Source organism: Falco biarmicus, chromosome 3, assembly GCF_023638135.1.
Source record: "Falco biarmicus isolate bFalBia1 chromosome 3, bFalBia1.pri, whole genome shotgun sequence".
Lineage (NCBI taxonomy): Eukaryota > Metazoa > Chordata > Aves > Falconiformes > Falconidae > Falco > Falco biarmicus.
Window position 1 is genome coordinate 96730896 of NC_079290.1, and position 25354 is coordinate 96756249.

The 25354-nt window shown below is 44.1% G+C and overlaps 1 protein-coding gene across 2 annotated transcripts in view; it reads left to right on the forward strand.

Annotated features, from left to right (window-relative positions):
* Positions 1 to 25354, forward strand: part of PHACTR1 (phosphatase and actin regulator 1) — a 301039-nt gene that overhangs the window by 130012 nt on the left and 145673 nt on the right. The window contains exon 1 of one of the 2 annotated variants that reach the window (XM_056330030.1): positions 19790 to 20046. The exons of the other annotated variant lie outside the window; for it this stretch is intronic. Within the exon in view, the coding sequence (XP_056186005.1) occupies positions 19797 to 20046 (250 nt within the window). The 5' untranslated portion in view covers positions 19790 to 19796. Of the gene's footprint in view, positions 1 to 19789; positions 20047 to 25354 lie in introns of those variants that run through there. 2 annotated transcript variants of the gene reach the window in all.

Below are 25354 nucleotides of genomic sequence, written 5' to 3' on the forward strand. Positions count from 1 at the left end.
AAAAAAAAAAAAAAAAAAGAAGAAGAAAGAAAGAAAATGAACCCACCACCACCAGTCTAGAGTGGGCTGTAAGACACCTGGCCTTGGAGAACTGGCAGGCTAAGGAGGGTGGGGAGGAACAATCTTGCTAAAATCAAATTGTCAGTACTAGCAGTTAGAGGGGCTGAACAGAGACATTTCTTGTGGGGACCAAACCGGTTTGAAGGATCCATATTTTGAGTCTCTGCTAGCCTTCACGGTAGGCACTACAACTCTTACCAAGTCCACAGGCTGCCCTAAGGGATGGAGTGCGAGTGGGGGGCAGCAAATTCACGCTCAGCTGTGGCACAGACTACGCTGTATGCCAGACCCTTTCCTAGTTAGAGCAGGATTGTGTCCATCCATTGGGTAGGTTGCCCAGGAACTTGTTTTGTAGAAGTGATTTAACTGGCAATCAGCCCTGCATGCGTTCATCCTTTTATTTCTGAGGCATAACTTTTCAGGAGAACAGTGGTTTTTGGTGTGGGTTTTTTTTTTTTACAGCCATTAAAATTGAACTGTTATTTTGAAGTCTTTGAGACCTCTTGAGTCATTTTGGAGTGGTTTTGACCTGTTTTGTATCTGAGCTTTCTTGCTTACAAGCTGTTTTTCCCAGAAGAGGTGCTGTTATAATTGCTGCACTTGCAACCCCGCTTCTGTCGCTTGTGTGACTCTGTCTCCAGGAGTCACGCTCTGCTGAAATAGAGCTGTTTCTCTGCTGTCTGGTCATAAAGGCCGTGGTTTCAGCAATTGTATTTAAAAAATGGGATTAAAATTGGTGTGGTTTAGGCTTAATTTTACCAAACAATTGCTGTTTTGTTTGCTAATGTGGCCAGCGGGACACATCTTAAAGGGGTCTGCCTTTTAGAAAATTCTCACCCCTTGCTCTTGAAAATCTGTAGTGTGCTTCAAGTTAGGCCCCCATGTTGCTAGTCGTATTTGAAGACTTGGACCTTCAGGGTGGCCTTTTTTATTAGTTTTCTTTTTTAAATGATCTTTCTTTGAGACCTCAAGGGAGAGGCAAATTAATCATAATCTGGTGACATTCCATTAGGGAAATAAAATTCTTTTTGAAGTGTCCATGCAATCATTACAGGGAAACTTCCATTTTGTCAACACCTCAGAGATTAAATGTGGTAAGACAGTGAAAAACATTATCCTTTTCAAGAATGCAACAAAATATTAACTTTGTGCTATGAATTAGTTTGAGATATACCTTACTCTCCTTAAAACAGATGCAAATTATATAGAATGGAGTATTGCATCAGCAGACATAAGGTGCGCGTCTCTGTTTCTCAGGACAACTTTTGTGTTATGTGAATGTCCATGGTTGCAGAAGAACATAGGTATGGTGCCTTCTCTGTGCTCCCAGCATCTGTCTGTCGGGTGTAACTGGCAAAGCAGTTGAAGAGGTAACTGGTTACATGTGGGAAACTAAAACGGCAGCTCAGGGGAGCGGGATATTGAGTTCGGCACTGAAGGTAGGCAGGGACGTAGTGAGCGTGGCTGGCACTGAGTGTTTGAAGGGAGGGGACAGGTTGCTGCTGGCTTGCTTTCATCTCATTCCCCCAAGCTGGCAGTAGCGTACCTGATAGCCATCTCCAAAGGAGAGTGATAACATGCCATTACTCAGCCTTATTTAGGGCTAGGGAGAGAGAAATTGTGTATTTATAGCTTTCCTAATACCTGCCCGTTCTTTTTCATGTGTTGGCTTGTCTTTTTTTGAAAGACTTGGAGAATATGTGTTTTCTGAGCTGCATGCTTGCCATTTGGGGTGCCAAAATTGGATGCATTCCCTGCATCTGAGTGGGGTGGCTGTTCCCTCAGTGAAGGCTCTCACTCCAACCAGCCTGGAAAAGGAGAGTCGGGAATGCGTGTAAGCTGTTGCGTTTTTCTCAAAGCAGCGGTGATCTTCTGACAGCTGTAGGCTGACCCTTTGCATGCGTCCCAGCAATGCAAATTTCTGCCACTTGTAGTGAAACGCCCAGTTGCCAGAGGAAGGAGGAACTGGACACCAGTTGAAATTCAACAGGAATATTTTCGTTGGCTTTACTGGGCAGGATCTAGAAGTCTACCGTCATTACTTGAAACTGAAATTGCATTCTGGCAACATGTAATTGAATGCAGACCTGAGCACTCTTGAGATGATAATGAACCACAGAAGCTCAAGGTACTAGATTATGATGCCAGCTCTTATGGTAGGCATCAATTTTTCAATTGTCTTGATACAAATGAGTATCTCACACCATGCTAAAATTGTGTTTCTGCAGCAAATCAAAACTGAACAATAGGATTTATGTATAGATAGATAAATCGTAGCTATGCTTAGCAGTGCTTCCCCCACATTTTTCCCCATTTCACAGGGACGGTAAAGTCATTAATCTTTGCTAGTAAGAAGCTTTAAAAAAAAAGAGAGACAAAAAGCTGAGGGAAGTATCAACAATCCAGTGTTCAGAGTTGAAAACAGTTACTGACAGGAGCCCTGCCTTATTTAAGCCACTTCAAAACACGTTACCAAGAGTAAGAGAGGGGTGGATGGGCAATGGTACCGCTAGATTGCACCTGCTGGACCCCAGAGCATGCTTTTCGGCTGGTCAGGTGAGATTCTCTGTGCAGGAAAAGATACACGCTGAGGCCAATTGGGGCTTCAGGTCTCTTTTTGTGAGAAAAAGTGTTCCTGCGCAGGGGAAAGAGGCTCTCTGCAGGGCCAAGCCTGCTCCGGAGGGGCTGGGCAGCCGCTGGCGCTGCAGGGAGCAGCGCTGCTGGCAAGTCATGCAGGTCTCAGGCATACACTGCTTTCCCTGCTATTGTTTCTGCTTGGCTTTTAAAATGAAAGCACTGCTTTACGGTTTCTCATGTCCCCCACCACTTAATATATTCCCTGTGAAATGTAATGGAAAGTTACTGCTGTAATTAACTCATTGATTGTTTAAAACAATTGCTAATTGTACAGGGCTGGAAAGCTGGGAGGATCTCACTGTCACTAATGTGACTGGATAATTATAAAATTTTCTTTTTTTGTTGGGTTTTTTTTTTTCTTTAAAGCATGTTTTCTTTGCAGGAACTTTTATTTCTGGCCAGCTAACTTTCAGTTCCCACAAATGGCAGATGCAGGCAGGCAATCAGCCCTGGGGCAGTAAATGGGATGAAGATATTTCAGACCTCAATAACTCTGCTCCCTTAGGGACACTCTAGACGAACAATGTATTCATTTTTGTATGTAATACATGCAGCCTAGCAAAAAGGTCCTTATACCACTGGAAGCAGCGTATTTGGGAGGCTTCTTCTGAGTGCCAGAATATGGTTCACTTGTTCTTTTTTAGAAAAGGAAAGAAATGAAAGAAAACAAATATCCTGAAAAGCCACCTCTGAGATGCTGCTTCTGCGTCTTGGCATAAAAGCCTGTACACAGCCTGCCACAACCCACACACGCTCAGTATTTCTTTGCAATAGGCAGCACAGTTGTTAACCATTACCACAAATCCTGGGGAAGCTGGCACACGTCAGCTCTTCCATCTTCTGCTTCTCACAGCCACTTAACAGTACGTCTGCATGGCACAATGTGGTAGCACAGTACTTCATCCAGATAATACGTTATTCTCCATGCATCCCTGTGCAGCACTGCATTGCTGTCTGTGAGTATGTCTCTTAAAGCAAATGCAGGTCCTGAGGCCTTGGAGTAGTAGCAATTCGCAGCCACTTCTTGCAAAGGTGTTGGGAGGCTTCCAAAGTGAATTGTCTACAAGGATTGACTGGAGCCACCAGAAAAAGCAAGCTACTCTCTTCTGATGTCTATCTTGCAGCTACAAGACAGCAGACATCCCCATCAATCTATGCAAACCATTTCTGTATCTCAGTTATTTATCTACAAAACAAGTACCTGTTTGTCTGTAATGGGACAAGGACTCTTTCTGAGTCTTTACTGTAGCGACTAACCCTCCGATCTTTCCTGAGGCTTCCAGGATATATTGTGGTACGATTATAAATAGCAAGATTTTCTTCGGGGGCTCGGTCTTCATGCAGTTTAGCTACGCTTTAGGTATTGGTGTACCTTGAGAGATTTTTGCCATTTCAGTGATGCCCTAATAATCACCGTGTAATGGGCTCATGCTATCTAAGGACTGTATTCAGCTATCCTTGCTAGAACAGAGTAGTACCTTTTCCTCACTCTGCATCCATAAAGTAATACCAGTGTCTAAAGCAAGACATATAGAAGGCCTTCTTTATGTGATATAAATTTCAAGAAAATCAAACATCCTCTTTGAATTGAACTTCTGGTGTGGCTGGAGAGCTTGAGTGTGTTTTTTCTTTGAAAATGACATCTGTAGTCATGGGTTCACTTGCCTCATACTGAGCAATGCAAAAGGCATTATACAGCAATATTTGCATATATTTGTATCCAGCTTAAGATGACAGGTGAGTTTAATTATGCATTAGTCTGGGCATTAACTTTATAGTAGTTATTTCATAGCTTTATGGGGAAAGGCAAAGCTGCTGAAGAGTATACCCAGATTCAGTAGGATGTTCTTCCCATAGGGAAGGGTCAAAGTGAAATTTCAGTGTATACAGAAGGAGTTTCCAAACAGAAGTCAGTCTGGGACATCTGTTTGAGGAAAGGCCTCAAAGTATTGTGGTAAAGGAGCACGTTTTTTAGGAATGAATTGCGCCTGGCTGGTTGGTTTTCTTTTCACGGCAAATGCACTGATGGTGTAGCCTTGGAGCTATTGACACTCTCAAACTTGAGGCTGGGAATGCAGTGGCAGACGGGGACTTGGGGACAGGAGAAATGTTCCTTGGTTGCGCTTTTTTCATGAGAGGAAGGACAGGGGGTTTGCTTGTATAGTATCTTATGGCCCGAATTTGGTAGTATTAGGTTTTTGCAAAGAAAGTGTATTCTCCATAGATGTCCAGTTTGACTAGTTGAATGCATGTAAAAGACAAAATTTGTTGAATGCTTCTTTGAATAATTCTTTACCAGCTTAGTGGGTTGGAAGTACTCCTCCCATTTCCATTTCAATTCTGGTATCAATGACTCCCTTTAAAAAAGCCTAAAAAGCAATGAAGATTCATTTCATTAGCCTAGATCTGAACCTAGCCTTGAATACTATGTCCTAGCCTTGAATACTATGTTTGTTTCCATCTAGTTTTGAGAAGAAAAAATTAGAGGAAGGAACGAATAAATTCTAAAACTTTCTGAACATATACCAACATGCAAATTCTATATTTGAATCAAAAATTGGTGCTAGTGACCAGAAATTAAGATTTTAATGCTCTGATCTGAGAAACTACCTTGAGTATGATGAGAGAAAAAAAATAATAATTTTAATTGTTAATGGGGGAACTAGTGCAGGAAATGGTTTTGCAAAATGGCATTGATCTAGACTGTAATTAAATGACGTCCTAAAGAAATGAAGAGAAGCTCAGCATAGATTTAGTTTTTAAAGAAAGCTGGATTTAGAGTGCTCCAGATGTTTTGCTTAGAATAAGCTTCATTGACCTGGAATATCAAAGTGTGCCAGTGTACTCACTGGAGCATTGTTAATGTCTCTGGTTGGGTTTGTTTTAGGCTCTTTGGTTTGAATTTCAATGTAATTAATTTTGTGAGCACAGTGATCTACAGAGAATGTTTAATCTATGGAGATTAAAATTATAAAGGTGTACCAAGCATCCAAATGCAAAGCTTTGCATTGTGACTTTTCCCTATTCTGTTTTGGGTTTAACTAAGTCATCCCAACTGTGTAGATCCATTGTTTCCTGAAAACCTATTTTTGCAAGGCTTGCGTTATCAACAATCTCCATTAGGACAACTGTATTTGACAAATGTTTTCCCTTTTTTAAAAGGCCTGTGTCTTATCTGATGTGTCATACAGGCACCTTTTTTAGCCAAAGTTATCAGAAGGTGATGCCTGAAACAATTGAATAATTACCAAAAAAACTCTGTAATCATCATTAAAACCATAGTTAAACAATATTTGGTTTGTGTTCAGCCTATGTGGGTATTTTACTACCCATCCTCCCAACCAGTAGGCAATGGGAAGTTATTAATTTACAGAATGTTGGCAAACCGTTTTACAGTGTCTCTCATCTCAAACAGTACCGTGCTGCTTGTCAACAGAGGCAAAGGAGTCGGGCTCACCGCACCTCCTGTGTCTACTGACGCGTGGAAGAACTACCCTAAACTTTACAAGTATCTATCATGCACAGGCAAAATGTATTTCCCTGTTCCAAACAGAGTTGCTTCTGTGAAGCAGTTGAGCTCTGTGTTCTATGTCTGAATGACCACACTCAGTTTCAAAACCCGTGAACACAAAGGTCGTGGACACTCTCCTTCATGCCTCAGGATCCATAGGGCCATGAGTCTTCCTTGCTATATTCCCAAAAGCTAGCGTTCTCGTGGTAACTGATTGTCCCTGGGTGATAGGTCATCTTGTCAAACCTAGCATCACCAGCTCTGCAACTGGACAGCTGTAAGCTTTTTGGGATCCTGGGGTTATGCATTAGAAATCTGGGTGTTTGCAGAAGGGTCCCAATGTCACCACCACTGTGTGGCAAAAATGCTTTTGTTACATGCTCAGAGTCAAATGTGTCAGGAGGCAAAGCGTAAAGATAATATATTTATTCAGTCCATGAGCTTTTAACGACAGAAGAAAACATCAGAAAGACAAAGTAACAGAACACAGTGGTATGCGTGTGAGTAAAGAAGTTCTTTGGCTGCTCTGGCACCTTTGCTGGCTCCTAATTTTTTTTCCTCAGTCAAGCTGCAATCCCTCCCCTTCCTTTGTGGTCCAGAATACCCGCTTTTCTCTGTTCTCCTCAGGGTGGGGAGGAGACGCAGAAAGAAATGAAGGAGAAGAGTTCACCTTCTCCCGTGCCATCCAAGGCTAGACTGCCTTTGTCTCTCCTTGCAGAGCTGCGTTTCGTTCTTTCTAGCCATGGGGGCTTTTCCTTCCACCTCCTCCTTCAGATGCTTTGATTAGTGTTACTTGGTTGTACCTGAATTAGCCCGTCCCTGCCTTGGAGACACTCACAAGACCTGAAGACTTACTGCTAAACCCCACGCTTCAAAGTTCTTATAATTGTAACTGTTTTATGGGAGCATTGTCAAAATGCAAAATCTGATTGTATGGACTTCCCAGCCTAGAAGGCGAACTAAAGACTGATTAACCTCCCATCCGCTCTCCTCTACACCATCGGTTTTGTAGTCATTCTAAAGACCCAAGGAAATCCATGTTTTAAAAGTTCGCATAGTCCAGTTACTCAACATGATTATTCTGCTGCAAATGCCTGGTCTGGTTGCAGTGCACAGGACATGCAGAACATGCAGCAGAGAGCATTGTGTAGTCACTGCGGTGTGTCGCGTTTAAAACCTGTGCTGGGCTGGTGGCAATGGCAATGAACTGCATCAGTATAGCCCAGCTGATGGGTCAGGTCACTGCAGTTTCTCTGGGGTCTCTGTGTGTTAGTTCCCTGCCTCTTGTCCTTGTTTTATTGCTTTTCTTCTCCCAGGCTCCACTTACTTACCTAGATTCCTTCTCTCCTCCGGCTTTCCTACATCTTCTTGTCCCCTTAAGTGTCCGTTCTCCACTACCTCTAACCTTTTCTCATATACTGCATTTACTATCCCCAAAAAGTAAAAACCAGCGGATTTGTGATTCCGAGTTGCTCAACATTTCTGGTAAGGGGCTGAACTACCATTGTGGCTTGCAAATACCAGTGCTTCTCTGACAGTAACTCAGTGGAAGAGGCAGTTGTCCATTGCGTGTAGATAACGTTGTTTACAGCCCTTGCTAGCAAGCCAGAAGCTGACACCATTCCCTGGTACCAACGTGCCTTCTTTTTCTCCCTGGGGGGATTTGTGAGAGCAGAAGCAGACTCTTGAAAGATGCCGATGAACATGGTGGCTAGTAAAGGGCACCTTCTTTTCATTGCTTCTTTATATAACTGCAGTTTTGCCCAGCAGGCACTGTGCCATTTCTAAATGCCCAGGAAGGAAGAACTGGCTTGTAATTGAGCGTAGATTAAAATAAAGCTCTGGCCCATACTTTCCATAAGGCACTGGACAAGCTATGCCATCTTTCTCTTTGTCATATTTAAATTATACTTTTACAGTTGTATCTAGTTGAATCCTAACCTTTTCAAGGCGGAGCTGTATGAACAGTACCTTGTTTAAAGCACCTCCTCATGCACTTTGAGGCGCTTATTACAGATAATTACTTGTGAATAAGCCTTTGTCCCAAACAGCTTACAAGGGACCAAGCTTATTCCATGCAGCCTGATGAAATAAATCAGGTGGCATTCACATTCAGTTGGTACTGACTTGACCTGAAATCAACCTGTCTGATATAAAGATGAAAATCTTTCCATATCATTATAAAACCCCTTCAACCATTCATCATCTCTAATCGCTAACTTCATCATCCCCTAGCTAAGCAGCGAGCAAACTATTCATAATGGCTTTATAATAAGCCTCTGCATTCTCTACAACCTATATGTTTTGTTTTCTCACCTTCTTTGCTTTTAAGTCCTGCTTTGGTCAGAAGAACAAGAGAAAGAGCAAAGCAAACACTCGTTCCTCATTACTGATCCCTGCACTTCCACTCGGAGGCCAGATTGGCCTCACAAAATTCCTGCTCCTTTCCCCTGGGCAGCTGCAGCTAGTGTCCTGTATTGTCGGGGGCTGGAAGCCTTGCTCTTTCCCCCTCTGCATGTTTCTGTTCAGACATCAAGAGTGGTGCCTCAGGCAGCCAGAGCAGCCCTTTCTTGTGTGATACTCATTGTGTTTCCCAGGATATTTGTCTTCTGGAAACCAGAGTGTGGAGGTGACATTCCTTCAGATGGAGGTGGTTAGGAAGTGGTGGAGGAACTTCTATCAGGAAAGGTTACAAGGCGTAATTGCAAAACGTGCATAGTTCAGGATTTCTTGAATGAAGTAGCTAGAAAAAATGGTGAAATATGGCCAGAAAAAAAAAGCAGCGCCTTAATATGAAAAGCTTATTTGCAGCTTATAGCACGTGAGATCGCTCAAGAAGAGAAGCTGCAGGTGCCATTAGGAAGAAAGCCAGAAGGCTTCCCTGGAGAAAACTGAAAAGCTGTGTATATTCCCATGAGTGCTACTCGCCCGCTTCTTACTGAAGGGCTGTGGCATGGTCGCATCCCACCGGAATATCTCACCGGAGTGGCTGAAAGCCGTTACCCTGATGAGCAGGCTCGGTCACTTTGCAGTTGCAGAATGTAGAGATCCACTCGCACATCCCTGTGAGCTCATCTTTGGCCCTAGGCTGCCTTCGTGTGTTAGCACAAAGGGTACAAGTCAGAGAAAGATATTCTTGATTGAATGTTTTAGAATCGTAGAATAATTTAGGTTGGATGGGATGTTCAGAACGCAAAACAGGTCTAGTTAGCTAGGTTGCTTGAGGACTTTTCCATTCCAGCCTTAAAAACCAACAGAGATGGAGATTTTACAACCTCCCTGGCAACTTGGTCTTATGCTTGCTCGTAAGCAAACCTGTTGTGGTGTGAGGAAAATATCTTTTCACGCAGAAGAGAATGGAAACTGTGTTCTCTCTTGAATTGCCTCTCAGTGTAGTCTTTAAATAACACTTAAGAAAGTAAGTTCTTAGTTGTTCATGGTGATGTAAGGAACATAGATGTGTTTGTCCTCTTGGTATACATTTTGTTGACAGATTTCCAGTCATCACCCATGAAGTGATTGAAAGCTTCCATCTGCTATCGGTCTTGTGATGCACTTTAGAGCCTTACCAAAGTCTTGAAGCACCAAAGTCTTGAAGCTGGGATGCTTTAAGCTCAGAGGATTACTGCACTAGAGAAAACTTGAAGAAGATCATTAGGACAAAAAGTCTGTTAAAATGTCAGAGTGCATTGTATACTGCAGTCTTGAGCTCTGCTGGGGCCCCTTGGAATTTCTGTAATACAAAGTAATAAAAAAGATCTGCAGTGGGTTTTACCGCTATTTTGCTGCATTTCCTCCACTGTGAATGAAATGCATATTGTACTGCAGGCTTTCTACTTCAGCCTCCAGTCACGTGTTCTTCCCTGGTTTCATCCTTTGGTAAAAGCAAAATCCTGCTTTTTGTGGTACCTTTGTCCCCTGGAGACTTCGGTTTTGGCTGATAGGCATTATGGATCGCGCAGGTAGAGCAGCTGGATCCGTAAAACCTCGAAAAATAACAAATATGAGGAGTAAGTTCTTATTTCTTATGAATATTTTACATACGGGATGGCTAAGATTTCGAAGACTACTGTAGGTATGTGGTTATACATTATGGCAATGCATCATTGAGAAAGCTGAATTAGATTTTAGCTGTTAATATTTTCTTCTTTTATAAAAAGCCCTGAAAAATTACTAAAATCTAGTCTGGATCTTGAGGCTTTGCAATTATCCAATGGGCAGATGTTAAAGAGCTCTGCAAATTTCACATTAAAATATGTTCCAGGATTTCAGCAAAAGCTGATTATACAGCTATTTCTTCAGATCCTTTAGCACACTGCAGCTTCTTTTGGTGACTGCCCTTCAAGGTTTTACAGAGGCAAACAATGCTTCATGTGGCCTTTTGTCAGCAAGATGTGTTGATGGCACATGTATTGCTGGTGTCATAGAGACTCGCCTGGTCATGTTAAGCTCTGGGGACGGCAGGGGAACGATGACGTGGGACTGATGCAAAACTTAACTTTTCCCTCTGTGCTTTGTGCTTCATACCAGTCCCCAGTGAAAGTACGAGCAGCGACTAAGAGATAGGAGTCTGATGATGAAAAATGACTGGACTGCAGTAAGGGTAACAGGGGCTAAAAGGAGGAAAGCAAGAATCCTCTTTTGCTGCTTTTCTTTGGAGAAAGTGAAAAGCTCCTCGTGCAGGTTTCTTTGCTGTTCAGAGGAGCCTCTGTTTATAACTGGAGGAGGAAAAGACTGAAAAAGATGCTCGTTATATTGTCAGAAGCTTCTTGCTTCATTTCGGTACTGCATGCTGCTAGCTCACTGGGAGATATGTATAGGAACTGCATGCTATTCCTAGGGGTTTGTGTTGTCTTTTTTTTCTAATTTGGGAAAAATGTGACTGCGTATTGAAGCGAGGAGATTGACAGTGTGGGCTGCTGTTGGGCCCAGTGGAGGCAGATGCTTATGAAAGCTTCCCCCTACAGCTCTGCCAGCCTACGTACCTTCATCGTCCTTCGCAGCTGCCCTGGTACTCCGGGTTCCTGCGCTGTTCGTGTGTAATTACAATGTGCCTTTCGTGGTGAAGCCTCTGAAGGTTGGGAGGGTCTGTCAGTTCAAAGGCACCCTGAAAGTTCATCTGCTCACAGCTTTCCTAACCTTCTCTCTGTTCCTCCTCCTTCCCTTTATCTGCTTCTCTTCCAATTGAACATTACTTCCCTTTGCCTCCTGTTCCCTCCTGAATCTCTGGTGCCTCTGTTAGACCTCACGGACGTGTAGCTTGCTCCTTCAGCTCAGCCCCTCGTCCTCCATCTGAGCTTGGGCAGGGTCTGACTTGACTGGACTTGCCATCTGCCTTTCCCCACATGTCCATCTTCCAAAGCTTTTGCATTTTATGACTTTCTCAGATTGCCTGAGACGCAGTGGTGCTGGAAACCACAGGAACCATAGTGAGCTGTTAAACTGAAATGAAAACTCATTAGTTTTGTGTGGCTGACCCAGAGGCCCACAAGAGATGTGCCAAGTCCCAGGCTGTTGGCCTGGAAAGTTTGGGTAAGAGTGTAAAACCATGTTACTGCAAATGAGCTTTTTAGGGCTAAGTCTGCAAAACTTACTCTTCTTCGTTTGCCTTTTTTTTGTGTGTGAAAGTGTTCCCTAAATGACTGTGCTTCGTGCACAGTCATATCCCTGACCTTCAAGTAAACTGTTCTGAACTACAAGCAACAGACTTAATATGAGTCATTTATAAAGGCAAAAGATCCAGTCATCCCTATTATGTGCTGATCATAACTTTGTCCGCTGTAGGTTGGTGATCTCAGTAGCCAGTAGAGAGTCTCTGAGATAATAGCCATCCATTTAATTGCTTTGAAATAAATCTTTTGGTCTGTCTAGCAATTTCAAGCCATGCTTCTTACTTATTTGGATGTATTGCCTCACCAAAGATTGCTGCAGTCTGATCCTTTTCCGTAAGTTTGGCCTGAGAAGCAACAATAAAAGTAAGGATTATCAGCAGGGAATGTTGGTCTGTGTATATTCTTTGGGAAGCCATGCTACTTGATATCATCAGGAATTAATTTGATTAGTCATGTAGACAGAAGTGTGAGGGCAATTTGTGCTGAGAGCAATGCTTGTGCAAGCTGATTGACTTCATGGCAATTGCCTGTGATGGAAAGTTTAGTGTGACCTATTTTCTTAAATTTTCCTTAAAGCCAGATGACTCAGACCTTTCTGGAGCCAGGGCAGACAGAGCACTGCTGTATGGCTCAGTCCCTGAGTTCTTGTGACAGGGAATGGAAAGTCTTAGACCTCTGGGATTTCGTGATATTCATGTCTATCCCACGCTGTAGAAGGGATAGAGTTTCAGGATATCCCAAGTGGCAGATCTGGAAAGACCGAGGTTTTCTCAGGTGTCTCAGTTTGATCACCCAAGATTTTCAGGCAGTAGCAATTACAAGTAGATTTTTTTTTTTTTCTCAGCAGTGTCTCTTTTTACCCTCATCTTGAGACATGTGCAATTCTTGAGAAAAGAGCGAGAAAAGCCTAGTGGTGTTCTGAAAGATGATGACTGTGACCTGCTTTACTGAGCTTCCTTTGCATGCAAGAATCTACAAAAAATGCTGTTCCAAGTCATCGGTTTGTCACACACAGAAAACTTGATCAGTTTTACAGAGTTTATAAAGTTTCTTGCATGTTGCAAATTCGGGGCTTCTGATGTATTTTCCGTGTTAAGTTGAACATTTGATTTTGTTCAAACTGATGTCCTTGTTATGAAACACTTAAAATGCACCTCTCTGGAATCCTCCTGTTGCCCTTTTTGCTTTGCTTTTCAAACACGTGGTTTTACTTGGAGCCATCAAACCCACAAGTGCCTGGTTTCTGTGTCCGTGGGAAGCGGTATGAATGAACCCATCATGGGAGAGCAGTTCTGCCTGTCTGCCACCCAGAGGTGGCCAGTACTTGACTTGATTTACTTTAAACGCTTGGACTCCTCTGGACCATCTCCCTCCCTTTTTCGTGGCTAGGAGCATTTCTGACAAGAATAAGTCATATTCAGTTTTTCCCCAGGGGCTGGCTAAACACACAGGCATGCACACAAGCATTTTTAGTGTGCTGTGGAGGAACATAACCTTGTGAGGAATTATAGATGCAGCCGGATACCTGACTGTGGGTTTGGTTTTGTGGGGGTTTAAAAAATATTTTTTCTGCACTGATCCATAAGACAGCTCTGGTTTTGATGGGAGGAAAGCAGAAGGTGCAGAGCTGGCTCTGTGTTTACAAGCAGAAAGGAAAAGGTGTTTTGGGTGGATGGGGTGAAAATCCAATGTGTATTGGACTTTATTATGTCAGTGTCAGGGAGGGAGTAACTAGTGAGGAAGCAGCTGCATGTGGTGAGTCTTCAAGCTACCAGTGCTATTGTGTTTTCGTATATGTGAATTGCTGAAGTGGCCAGGCAGAACTTAATCCAGATTCCTCCTTGTTTTCAGTCTCATAATTGCATGGAGGCTTTTGGAACTACTTTTTGTTAACTTTAAGATTGCAGTTATATCTAAACTGAGGGTGCAGGAGTGCTGTGCAGTCCCAGTTAATGCCTCTGCTCTAAGTTGTGTCCGTTATCAATGTAAAAGTGGTGTGTAAGCTTCCATTCCTCTGGCAAGCCAGTTACGCAGGATCTGCAAAGTGCTCCAAACAGATCACTAAAACCCCAGGGCATGCCACATCTCAACTAGATACCAAAACTCAGAGTGGATTTTCTAAGATGGGAGCTAATGACCTCGTTAGGGCTGCAGTGAACTGGTGGCTCTGGTGCTAGGACTTGCAGTGACTTTGCTAAAGCTAGAACTTCACCTATGATTTCAGAATGAAGATTGTCTCTTCCTTTTGAGCATCATCTAGTGCTAATGGTTGCTTGCTCTGCTGTTTTACAAATCCAGACTCCACATTGGTTCATTGCTGGTGTTTACCCTCAGCTTCATCAGGCCTTTGTGTGTTAATTACACATATATGTTTAGGCATTCAAATGGCAGCTCGGCGACGTTGTGGCTGTCCTGCTGGGTAGGATGACGTCTTCCTTTTTATCCTTAGAAGTCCTTTACAGTCAGGAGTTCTTCACACTTGCAGCTAACAGGTGTTTCTAAGCTTATGTGGTTTTTGCGTGTAACCTTTTCTGTTCATTTTTATCACAACCATATGGTATCACTTTGAAATAAAGCTGGGCTTCTCCTAAATAAGGAAAGAACTCCATCGTGGCAACGCATGTGTATAGGATGTGGAGAGTCCTGCAAGTAGAGCAAGAATGAGCCGTGCGATGCCTCAGCAGCCTTGCTGAGTATATGAAGGCCAGGAAAGGGCATTTTCTTTCCTTTTCTTCTCCCTTCAGTTTGCTTTTGTTTGTGCGGTACTCATCACCTGGCTCTCTTGGGCTCATGGCTGCGAGGAGTAGCAGGGATTGTTGCTCAAGAATGTGTTTATAGCTGCAGAACTAAAAAGGTCATATTCTATTTTGGCCCGCAGGAGTCTCAGGCTGATTCCCCCTCCTCCTTGCCCTCCCAGTTTTGCTGATGTGCCGTGCAGTAAGCAGAAAATGCAGGAATATTGTCAGCATCCAGCACCCTGGAGCCCCCGCCATGGGCCAGCGTCCTGCCACACGAACTGCCTGGCAAACAGAAAATACTTGGGTAGCCAGCTTTGAGTTGTGGCTTGCAAGCAGAAGGATTCTCCGCCTGGCCACAAACTCTTTTGGCAAATGTCAGCTGTCCTGAGGTGGCTATTGGGGCATTTTGTGGCAGTGAATAGGAGATGCTGCCAAAGGGGGTACTGTGTTAGTGGCTGGTTGTTGTAGTCAGTGGATCAAATTGTATGTATTTTCCTTTTCACTCCAAGTTGATCAGCTTGTTTCAGTATGTGTAATACAACATCAATGTATGCGTTAATCACCAGAGCAGCTGGTAATTAGTTAATTTATCTTTTATATCTTTTTTTTCATTCTCACTGGGATTCATAGTACAGTGGGCAGAGGAAACAGGAAGGAAAGGAAAATATTTCAAAAAAACTGCCAAGTACAGGGGCATCCCTGCAAAAACATCACTGCCTAAATAGGCTATAAAACAAATTAATCACAATGATTTGGTTAGAAAGATTAAACTGCTGAGAAGTGACGCTGCCTTGTTAGACTTGCATTTCTCTAGCATTTTCACCTGGTCAGTGCCAGCTTCTTCAGGGAAATGCTACAGCTCTCCAAGACAACCTTTGTATTGAAGGAAGGTGGCTGAGAGGTTCCCACAGGATCTCTGATATGCACCTATTTGTGCTGGAAGCAGGAGGGAGCCTGTCCTGCCTGCACAGAAACCTCCATGTTGTTCAGCTGAGGGGCTGCAGGGCAGACTTCAGGGGTATCCTGACTGCAGTGGGCATTCCTACAGTGCCCCAGCTTGGAGAAAGGAGTAGGAGGAAATATTTTCTGTGGTGTGAAGGATGTGGAAGATTCCAGCATTACTTTTTTTTTTTTTTCACAGAGATTGTTTGAGGGCAGAGTGTCCCAAAAGAGACTCCCAGTCAGGTGATCTGAGACATGGTCCAGGGGAAAAAACTGAAAGACAGGCTGGAGCCTCAAAGATTTTGATGCAGATATGGATCCATATCTCAGTAGTCCTCTGTTTAAAAGGGATGCTGCTTTCATCTCTTCTTTATGGACAATGGAAGTGGCACTTTCCTTAAAGCAGGCAAGCTTTTGGCTGCATTCTCTTTTGGCCACAGAAAAGATGGATTCCTCTTATTTCTTTATCTGATCTGTGGTGCACTGCAAATGCCCAGCTCCATTCAGGATACCCCTGAAGTCACTGTCAAATAACCAACCGCATGACATCCTCTTCGTTGGTTTTGTTGTCCAGTGCGCAATAAAATTATGCCAAGTTTTGTAGCTGCATATTGAGGCAGTGAGTTATTTATTACACCTTTTTTTTTTTTTTTTTAGTTATCTTTATAAACAAGGCAAAGCAAGTAATTTTCTGCAGAAGTGTTGTAGTATGTTCATTTCACATTATTTGTCCTGGAACTGATTAGCAGCAGCAGTTTTCACCATAATTACACAGATAATAATTAAACATATTTTTGTTTTATGAGCTGTGGCAAATTCAGATTCTTTATAAGGCAGCTCTTAGGAATGAAGGCAATTTGCATGTTATAGCGAAGTACATGTTAGAAGAGACATACTAGCAGATGGCTTAAAGGCTTGTTTGCATTCAAAATACATAGCACCTGCAAGCAACAATGCACTGGGCTTTCTCCATGATAATTTGGTTCTTACCCACATGGAATCAGTGTTACTCACTGGACCAGTTATTCAATTCCCAAAGGGCCCCAAACGTGCCAGAGCAGCTGGGCTTCTACAGATCTCCTGGGATCTGTTTGCAAAAATTCTGTCAGTTCCCATGATGGTTGGTGATTCTTTCATAGTGCAAAGCACATGTGAAGCTGGACAGAGTCATCAAAGAGCTTTTGACCTGACTTGTAGGAATAGTTACTACAGTTTAACAGGTTACTGTTAAAGTTACTCCTTCCAGTCTCTGCCTGAGAAAGGGGATACTCCTGGCCCTTTCTAAAAGCTGTTTGGGGTTGGGAAATAGTAACGGTTACTAAAAATGCAGGGGTTTGGATACCAAGTCTATTTTCAGATCTCAGTTGAATTTTACAGTTTTAGAATAAAAAGAGTTGGAAGAAGAGGGATAAATACTGTTGAAACAAAATCCAGTGAAACAAAAAAGCTTAAGTTTGGAATGTGTGAACCATTCAGATTAAGCCTGATGGACCATGTTTTTCCTGTTTCCCCTCTCATTTTGCTATAAATAGTAGATCACTGTATTTGAACACTGTGTAAGTGTTGCCTCTGTCATATACAAACACCTTCAGGGCACCTTGAAATATGGTTTCATAAAATTTATCTGAAAAACAGAAACATCTACATCTCTGTTCTTTAGCCAAGGAGCTGAGATATCAAGACATCGTAAACAATTTGTCCAAGGTCACAGAGGGAGACTGCAAGAGCCTGATGACCTGACCCAGTTTTTGATGTCCTAAGTCCTACCCGATTCCTGAACTACATTTGCCTTACAAGACCAGCTCTGCTGCTCTTCAGCTCTGCTGAATATATCACCCTAGTCACCTTTCCTAAAACAGGCCAGGTACAACACCCCAGGATTGCCCTGAGATAGCAGGTATGGTGTGCCGGTTTTGAGTTCACACCACATTTAATTAACAGTCATATTTCCCAAATTCGGGGAAGTTCACGTTTGAATGTGCTTTCCTTTCCCGACCCATTTCTATAATGCGGCAGTGCCGAGTACCAGTGACAGCCAGCCGTGAACTCTCAGCAAGTTCAGAAGGTGAATTATGGTCATGTCTTCTGCTTACCTAATTATTTTCTGAATCACAGCTGAACTGAAGGTGTTCTCAAAGGCAATGAGTAAGTTAGAAGGAAATCCACTGCGAGTGTCTGAACTGCTGTGTGACTGGTGGAGGATCAAACTCTTCTCAGCTTTTCCTTTCCAAACATGTAACAGAGCCAACATTGTCTCGGCATCAGGCGTTCAAAGGGACGACTTCTCAATGCATTAACTCCTAACTATGCGATACGCACGTTTGGAGAATTCACCTCCTTGTTCCTGAATAACTCTGCGTTCCCTGTTCTCCTACCACTTATATGAAAAAGGTGATAATTTTAGATGAGCAACACATGCAAAATCAAGTCCTTTGGGGCGATACTTAACCTGAGGTGGCCGACTCTGTTCACCATAAACCTGTGTGCGTAGCGCCGTGTGCAGGATGCTTTGCGTGGCTTAGTGAAAGGCATGTTTCTGCTGAGAGCATGCTTCTGCCCATATTTCCATGGGATCTGCTAGCACCTAGTCTGACTTGTGAACGCTGCCGAGGAAAGTGAAGCCTTGCAATTTTTGCCATGTGTGACATCTCAAGGTTTCAACTCCCAGGAGTGCCAGGTGAGAAGTCAGACCTGCATCAGAATGACGCAGAACAAGTAGGTCAGCAGTTTTGTTGCATGCATCTTCTGTGTGTGTGTGTGTGCATGCGTGCATTTGAGAAAATGGAAAACTGTGGCACTGAATCCTTAAGTTTCTGCTCGGTCTTTCTTTAGGCAAAAGTCTCTCTGTCTGTTTCATGTGCAGTTGAAGAGAATCAGGGCTGTTTTGGCCTCCTCTTGCAGCAAAACATGTGGCAACAATATGTGGAGATGGTAAAGAATTGCAGAATGAGTGGATTTCTTCTAAAGGCGAGCAAGGGCTTTGGCTAAAAATAAGGAGAATGGTATTATTCTTTGCCATGTTTCGTCTGCCCCAATTGCACTCTCTCTGCTTAGTGCCTGCCAAACGGATAGCTTGCTGAAGATTTAAAGGAGCAACACTCACATTCCTGTAACAGCTACCAGAATAGCTGAGGTTATCATCTCTCCTTCAGGCTTTCCTTCCCAAAGCCTGCAAGAAGCAGGCACCCTCACCCCTGCTCCTGCTCCTCCCTTTGTGTCACAAGCGCTGTCCTGAGCTGCTGCTTCGGCAGGTTGGACAGCCATGCTGGGAAAACAGACAGCACATTTTGGGGGTGGCTGGGCAGCAAGGGATTGACAGAGCGTCTGGCCAGAGATTATAATCCCCTGCAGGCTGGGGAGCTTTGGAAGCGTGCTGCCCGGGCTGCAAGCACCCGGGATCATAGGGCTGCTCTCTGGAGCAGCTGCAGTTTTGGGCAGGAGGTAAGGGAGATGAAAAAGGGGGGTATTCATCCCCCAGATAAGCAGTTGAAATTAATTCCGACTGTCTGCGCCCCTCCGGTCAGCCTTTGCCTCGGAGGGGCCGTCCCACTGCAGGGGGGCTTGGGCTGAAGTCCCAGGGCAGAGCCCCACAGGGCCAGGGCAGGCACCCCCTCTGTCCTTTGGAAGAAGCAAATGGGGAGAAAAAGCAAGAAGGAAAAGCAGGAGGGGTTTGCCGGGGGGCAGTTGGGGCTTCCTGGGGCACCTGAAGCGGAGTGGCCCTGTGCCCCCACCGAAGGGGGTGCTGGGGTGGGGGGGTGCTGACCGCCCGCTGGCAGCCTGTCCTTTGTGTGTGAAATACTAATTACGGTGGGACAGGCTGCCACGCCGCCCCAGCGCGAAGGCAAGGTCGCCGTGTTTGCCAGGCTGGAGAATCACTGCACACCCTGCAAGGGGACCTGTGCCCGCCATCCCTGGGGCTCCAGCCCGGCACGGGGCTCCGGGGGGGCTTGCCAGAACAGGGGGAGGGCATGGAAGAAGAGGAGGGCGCAGGAGGGGAAAGCAAAGGGAGGCTCTGTGCTGCTGGGACGGGTGTGGGCGGCAGGGCGGCCGAAGCTGTACCAGGCTCCGCTTCGGCACCGAAGGTGCCCGGTGGCTGAGGGTGAGGCTGGAGCAGGGATGCAGAGCATCCTCCAGCCAAGCCCAGTGGCTGCGTTACGGAGCAGGGTCGCGGAGGGCAGCAAGGCTCAGGCAGCCTTCTGCCTGCTCTGCCTCCCGCCTCCCCTCCTCTCTCCCCCAGCCCTCCCCTTCATCCCTGTTGTGTGTGTGGCAGCTAAACACCGAGGCGAGAGGGAGCGGATGGCGGATTGCACGCACGCCAGGCAGCCTGGGATGCTTGCTTTTTCTTCTTCTGGCTGCAGGCAGGGCTCGGTTTCAGACATGAGTGAAGAGAAACCTAAAAAGAAAGCTTTCTATCTAGTGAGGATGAAGCCACTGAAGGAGCCCACCACCACTAACAACAATGTCTCTTTTGTGATACACTGTCACATAGGCAAGGAGATCAAACACATTTGCAGCAACTGCAGTCGCGGGGAGGAAGCCCGTGACGGTGAGTGCCGAGATCCTGTGGGTGTAGGAGAGAGGCAGGGGAGCACGTTTGCTTGCATGGGGGGTGTGTGTACATGTGTGCGCTCCCATCGGAGGCTGGGATGCTCGGCTTGCCCCTCCACAGATCCTAGGGAAAGAGGAAAGGGAGCGCGGGAGGAATGTGCTGGGCATTGATTCAGCCTGTCGATCAGAGAGATGCCAAGAGGGACAGGTCCCCTCATTTGCCACAGAAGCTTTGTGCTAGCAGTTTAGGCACCAACTCTTTCTTTTTTTTTTTTTTCCCCTTTGCTTTCTTCCCCCCAGTTGCTATAGAAATTGCTGTGTGTATCGATTGTGTTTTGTTCCCATTCCCATGAATTTTAGATCAGGGTTTTCTGCTTTGATACATCAACTTTTTCCTTGTCGTGCTGCAGTAGAGTTTGCTGGACTTAACTCAGTATCTGGAAGGACTGGCTTACCTGGAATCCAGCTAGTGTGATTTTCACCATGCTGTCAAATGCGTGGGGGAAACTGTATTTTTATTGGAATTAATATAGTGCTCTTCATCAGACAACTGTTCTCTTCCCTTCCCCCTCTCCTTTTGGGACTGAGCAAAACCTCCAGAGGGTATTCAGAGAGTGACGGTGTAATCAATCACAGGTGTTGCTACAGGTAAGTATATGTTTTTTATGTTTCTGAGCATGCAAATATTTGAGGTCAACAATGACAAATTATTTAGATTTTGCCAAAGCCAGCAATTAGGAGAAGCTGAGAACTAAAAGGAGCATAAAAGCATTCAGGCAAAAAACAGCCTCACAGATGTTACCCCACATTCTTGTTCAATTTTGTATTACTTCGTTTTGCTGTGTGGTTTTACATGTTACTTAGGAGTGAAGGCACTCGACTTTGGACTCCCTGTTAACTGATGTAGTAGACAGATCTTGTTTTCTGAAGGTCAGGGAAAGGCTTTTTTTCGTGATAAATGTGAATATGAAAACGTTAACGTTTTCTGAGCTGAGGTTCTCAATAGTTGTTGGCACTTCATTTTTCAGCTTTTGTTGCTGAGTCTGGTTATTATTATTATTATCATCATTATCATCATCATCATCATTAATTATTTTAATTAACCAAAGCTGCTTTCATTTGCTCCATGCAAATGAACAAAATATTATTTGGGATGTGATGGTCCTTTGTCAACCACAGGTCTGCAGTTTAATGAAGTAACTGGTTTTGGTAATGTCTCTTCAGAATTAGCATCATGCTAGTGTGATTATAGTTTCGTTTGATTAAAAAGCAGCTAAAGCTGAACTGAATTGCTTTCAGTGGAAAGGGAGAAGACAGCCCAAGAAGCCTGGAAACCCACAGTGGGTTAAGCACTCTTACTGCTTGTAGCACTACAGCAGAAGGAAGAATCTGATGAATGCTATGCAAAATGTTGAGTGTTTTCTTTCCTCTTATGTTCTACTGGTGACAGCAAGCCCCACAGATATTAAATGAAGGGCTATGTGCAGCAGCAGGTACTTTACACTATTAACGTGGCTTATTTATCCTTAAAAGCAAATGAAGCCATTTGTTAAAAATATGCTTTCCTAGATTAATTGAATTGACCTAAAACTCAATTGCATCAACATCTTTTGCTGGGTTTTTTTGCGACCTTGTATTTGAAATCTTAGCTCAGTAAGAAAAGAACATTGCTTTCCTCCCTTTTAATGCACACATGTGTATGCGTGGATGCTTATGAATGTGTAACTCCAGTTACTTGTACCTCTTAACAGACTAATAGGTATGTATTTAAAGATTTTCGTTCCTTTTTTATGTTTGGTTATTGAGCTTCAAACCATTAGATGCTCTGAGGGGAGTGTATCCCTCTTGATGGGAGATAATCTAATAACCCTACAGAGGCAAAGAATAGAGCAGAAAGGCTTCCAGCCAGCAGAGCATCTCATCAGTCTGTTTTCACCCCCTCCTTCTGTGGCATTGGATTTCATTCCACCTCATGCAAATAACTTTTGTGGTTATCATTTTAAAAGTTCGTAGTACTGGTACAGCCTCAATACTCAATTTTCCACCGGCATGCACAGCTATGAGTTTCTTTCAGAAAGTAAAGAAACTATAGTCCCAGATATGCTGGCTGAGCATGCTTGCTGGCTTGACTCTGACACATTTTTCAGGGCTGAAAAAGGCCAGTTTTTCCCTGGTTAATACCTGTTCTAGACCTTTTGAGGATTTGGAGGGAAAGGATCATATAATGAACTGACATTATGATGTAATATCAACAGGACAGATCAGCTATGGAGAAACCCGTAGGGATCTTGAGATGTCCGTGCATCCTCAGAGTTGCACAGGCTAAGGAGCATCCAGAAAGGGGACCGCTTGGTACTTTTTATATGGGAAATGCACATAGTTTTGCAATGTGGACAACCCCACCCTCCTATTCATATCTATGTACAGTTCATGCATGGTCTTATAGGCCTGCAGCTGCACAAGTGGACCCAAAAGTACTGTGTGGATCCCATGACCCCAGCAACTATTGTATTTGTTGGAACTGTGTACAAAGACCAGGATTCAGTCCTTACAGTTAGGCAAGCCAGTGGGATACATTGATTTGACGTTGAAATACCCTCCAAATTCAGCTTTGAGTCCTAGATTCTGTTCATTATCCTACTCTGCATTCTCAGTGTACTACTACACTGGCAGAGCTGGGGAAGAAAGATTCATGCTGAAACAGAGGGAGATCCTTCAAAGACCACCGACTGATCTAGCAAAAGTCATGGCTAGGAGAACAGCAGAAGAGATCGACATGAAACTGAAGGAAAACATGGAGGCAGGTGCTGAGCTGTATGGCATCTTGGAAAGAGAGGTCATGTAATTCGGAGAGAAGTCAGTGAAGGAACGTGGACGTGCAGATGGGCTCACTGAAGTAAGGGTAAAGGGAGTTGGTGGGGTAAAAAGTGAGAAGTGAGAAGCTCAAAGAGAAGCAAGAGGTTACAGCAGTGCTGATGGAGGTAGGAGATGCTTTAACCATTGGACTGAAAGGAAAGGATGTATTTAATGCTGATTTAGTTGGAAATAGAAAACGGAGATGGGGGTGTATAAATCGCCAATACTGAGAGTTTTGGACAGAATGGCAGAAATGGTGTTGGAAATGGAGAAGTAGAGAAACTGCGTGTGAGGGGTGAAGGAGATGTGTGGTTTCATCCTGTGAAGTTTGAGTGGCCACGAGACATGCAGGACAGGATGCCAGAGAGGCAATCAGGCATGGCAGACTGAACCGAGAGAGAGAGCTCAAGTGTAGAGTGATAGAAGTCACCTCAAGGAATAAACGAGCCATCAGGGCTGAGCTCTGAATGCTGCCAGGGGAGGGCTGCGAGGGAGAGGTTGAGAGAAGCGGGATGGTGAGGAGTTGAAGAAGTTCTAAGAAAAGACAAGAAATGAGGAAGCAACACAAGTTGGAGGTATTTTGAATGCGCCAGAAGCTTGAAGGGGAACGAAAGAACTTCCTGAACATAAATGTGGGAAAGAGACTGAAAAGCTTGCAAAGAGGAAGGAGCTAGAACTGTAAGAGATAGAGGTGCACTGGGACTGTGCAATGATAAACATCATCTGGTATGTACGGAGCACTTCTCAGTGTACTGATTTTGGTGGCCTCTGGGAGGGTTGTGGCAGTGCTGGGTCATAGCAGATGACATGACTGATGAGCGAGGGAGGAACAAATACAGGGAGAAGAGATTTGGCTGGGGTTTAAGGTGTTCACACACTGAAAACTGACTGCAAATCTCAAGTCTCTTGCAAAAGTCCCAGCCTGGGTCTGGACATGGTTTAGATGCATCTCTACTTTAGTCGCATCTTGACTTTGGTGTGGCTAGAAAGAAATGTAGAGGTTTCAAAGGTACCCGGAAATGACCTAACAGAAAGGGCAAGTGGAGCAATTGAAGTGGGATACTTTTGATTTTTTTACAGAAGATCTGACAAGAAAACTGAAGTGGAAAGCGGTTACCTAACAGTGCACTGGAAGAGAGGGACTGCACAGAGAGTAGCAGGTTTTTATCAGTGACGGATTAGGGTTCTCAGCTCACTTCCCACTTCCACAGAGGATCTCTGGGCAGCTTTGGGCACGTCCATCCATGTTCCTTGGCTGTAAAGTGGAGATAGTGGGATTTCATTCCACGTGCCTGCTGGTCTGTAAATAGAGAGGCAGGAAAGGACTGCCTCTTGCCGTTTGCGTTCCTAGTGCCAAGGACTGTGGGGGTCCAGGTTTTGGGCAACTCGAGGTGTAAGTGTAGTGGAAATATAAATGATATTAAGAATGAACATATCTGAAAGGTTTCATTCAGAACTCAAACCCAGTCTGTTATTCTGTGCTCCTATATTTCAGGGTTTTGCTGTTTAAGCAAAAATGATTCGTTATCTTATATATGCATGAAAATCAGTGTGAACCGAGATACTGTTGCTGTAGGAATTCCAACGCTTGTTTTTCTGCTGCCGTCCTTCTTCTAGAGCTTTCAGATAAATATCTTTTCCAGCAGGAAAAGAGGGATCTGGGCGGGGGGGTAGGTGGGTTGTCTGTGATGTGTGTGTGTTTGTGATTCCCACCTGGAATTGAAGACTCTTACTTCTTTTCAACCAGGAACTTTGAGAACATTTACTTTATCATCACTTAAGATATTGTCTCCAAGGTGATTATTTTGCTTCCCACCAAAGTAATTATTAAATGAAACAGTTATCTTCTAGACAAGCTGTAAGCCCTGCAAGAGCTGTGTACAAAAACAGGTTTTCCTCCACTAATTCTCACATTATTTCAAACAGTAACTGCTCTTCCATTGCCATCTCTGGAGCGAGTGCATTTATGTGGCTTTGAAGCATTGCAGTCATTTGCAATTGTACCATTAAAGATCCTCTTAAAAAAACCTGTTAAAATAAAATATTTTGGAGGAAAAAATTAGATTACACAGGGTGGAAAAGTAGGCAAAAAACCAGCATACCTGGTCCTGCTGTGAAGTGTGGGAAGCCGAAAAATGTTTCAGGTCTCAACAGCTGATATAATTATGCAATGTGTGTCTTTAGTCTCTGAGGGATAGTTAACTTAAAGAGGTGGGGGGGAAAGGTATGGGCTTTCATCGCAGAGTGAAATATGTCTCCTTGACAGCACAGATCATAAAATTAAATTGGTTTATTTTTGTCGGTTGGAACTCTAGTGTTTGATTTGGGTGCATACGGTGCTATGCCAGAGAAAGTTGATGAGGTTGAGCAGAGAGATTCCACATTCCCACAGGCTGCTGGGGAGCCAGGCGGGACACTGCTCCCACCAGCATCGCTTTCTGCTTAGGAGG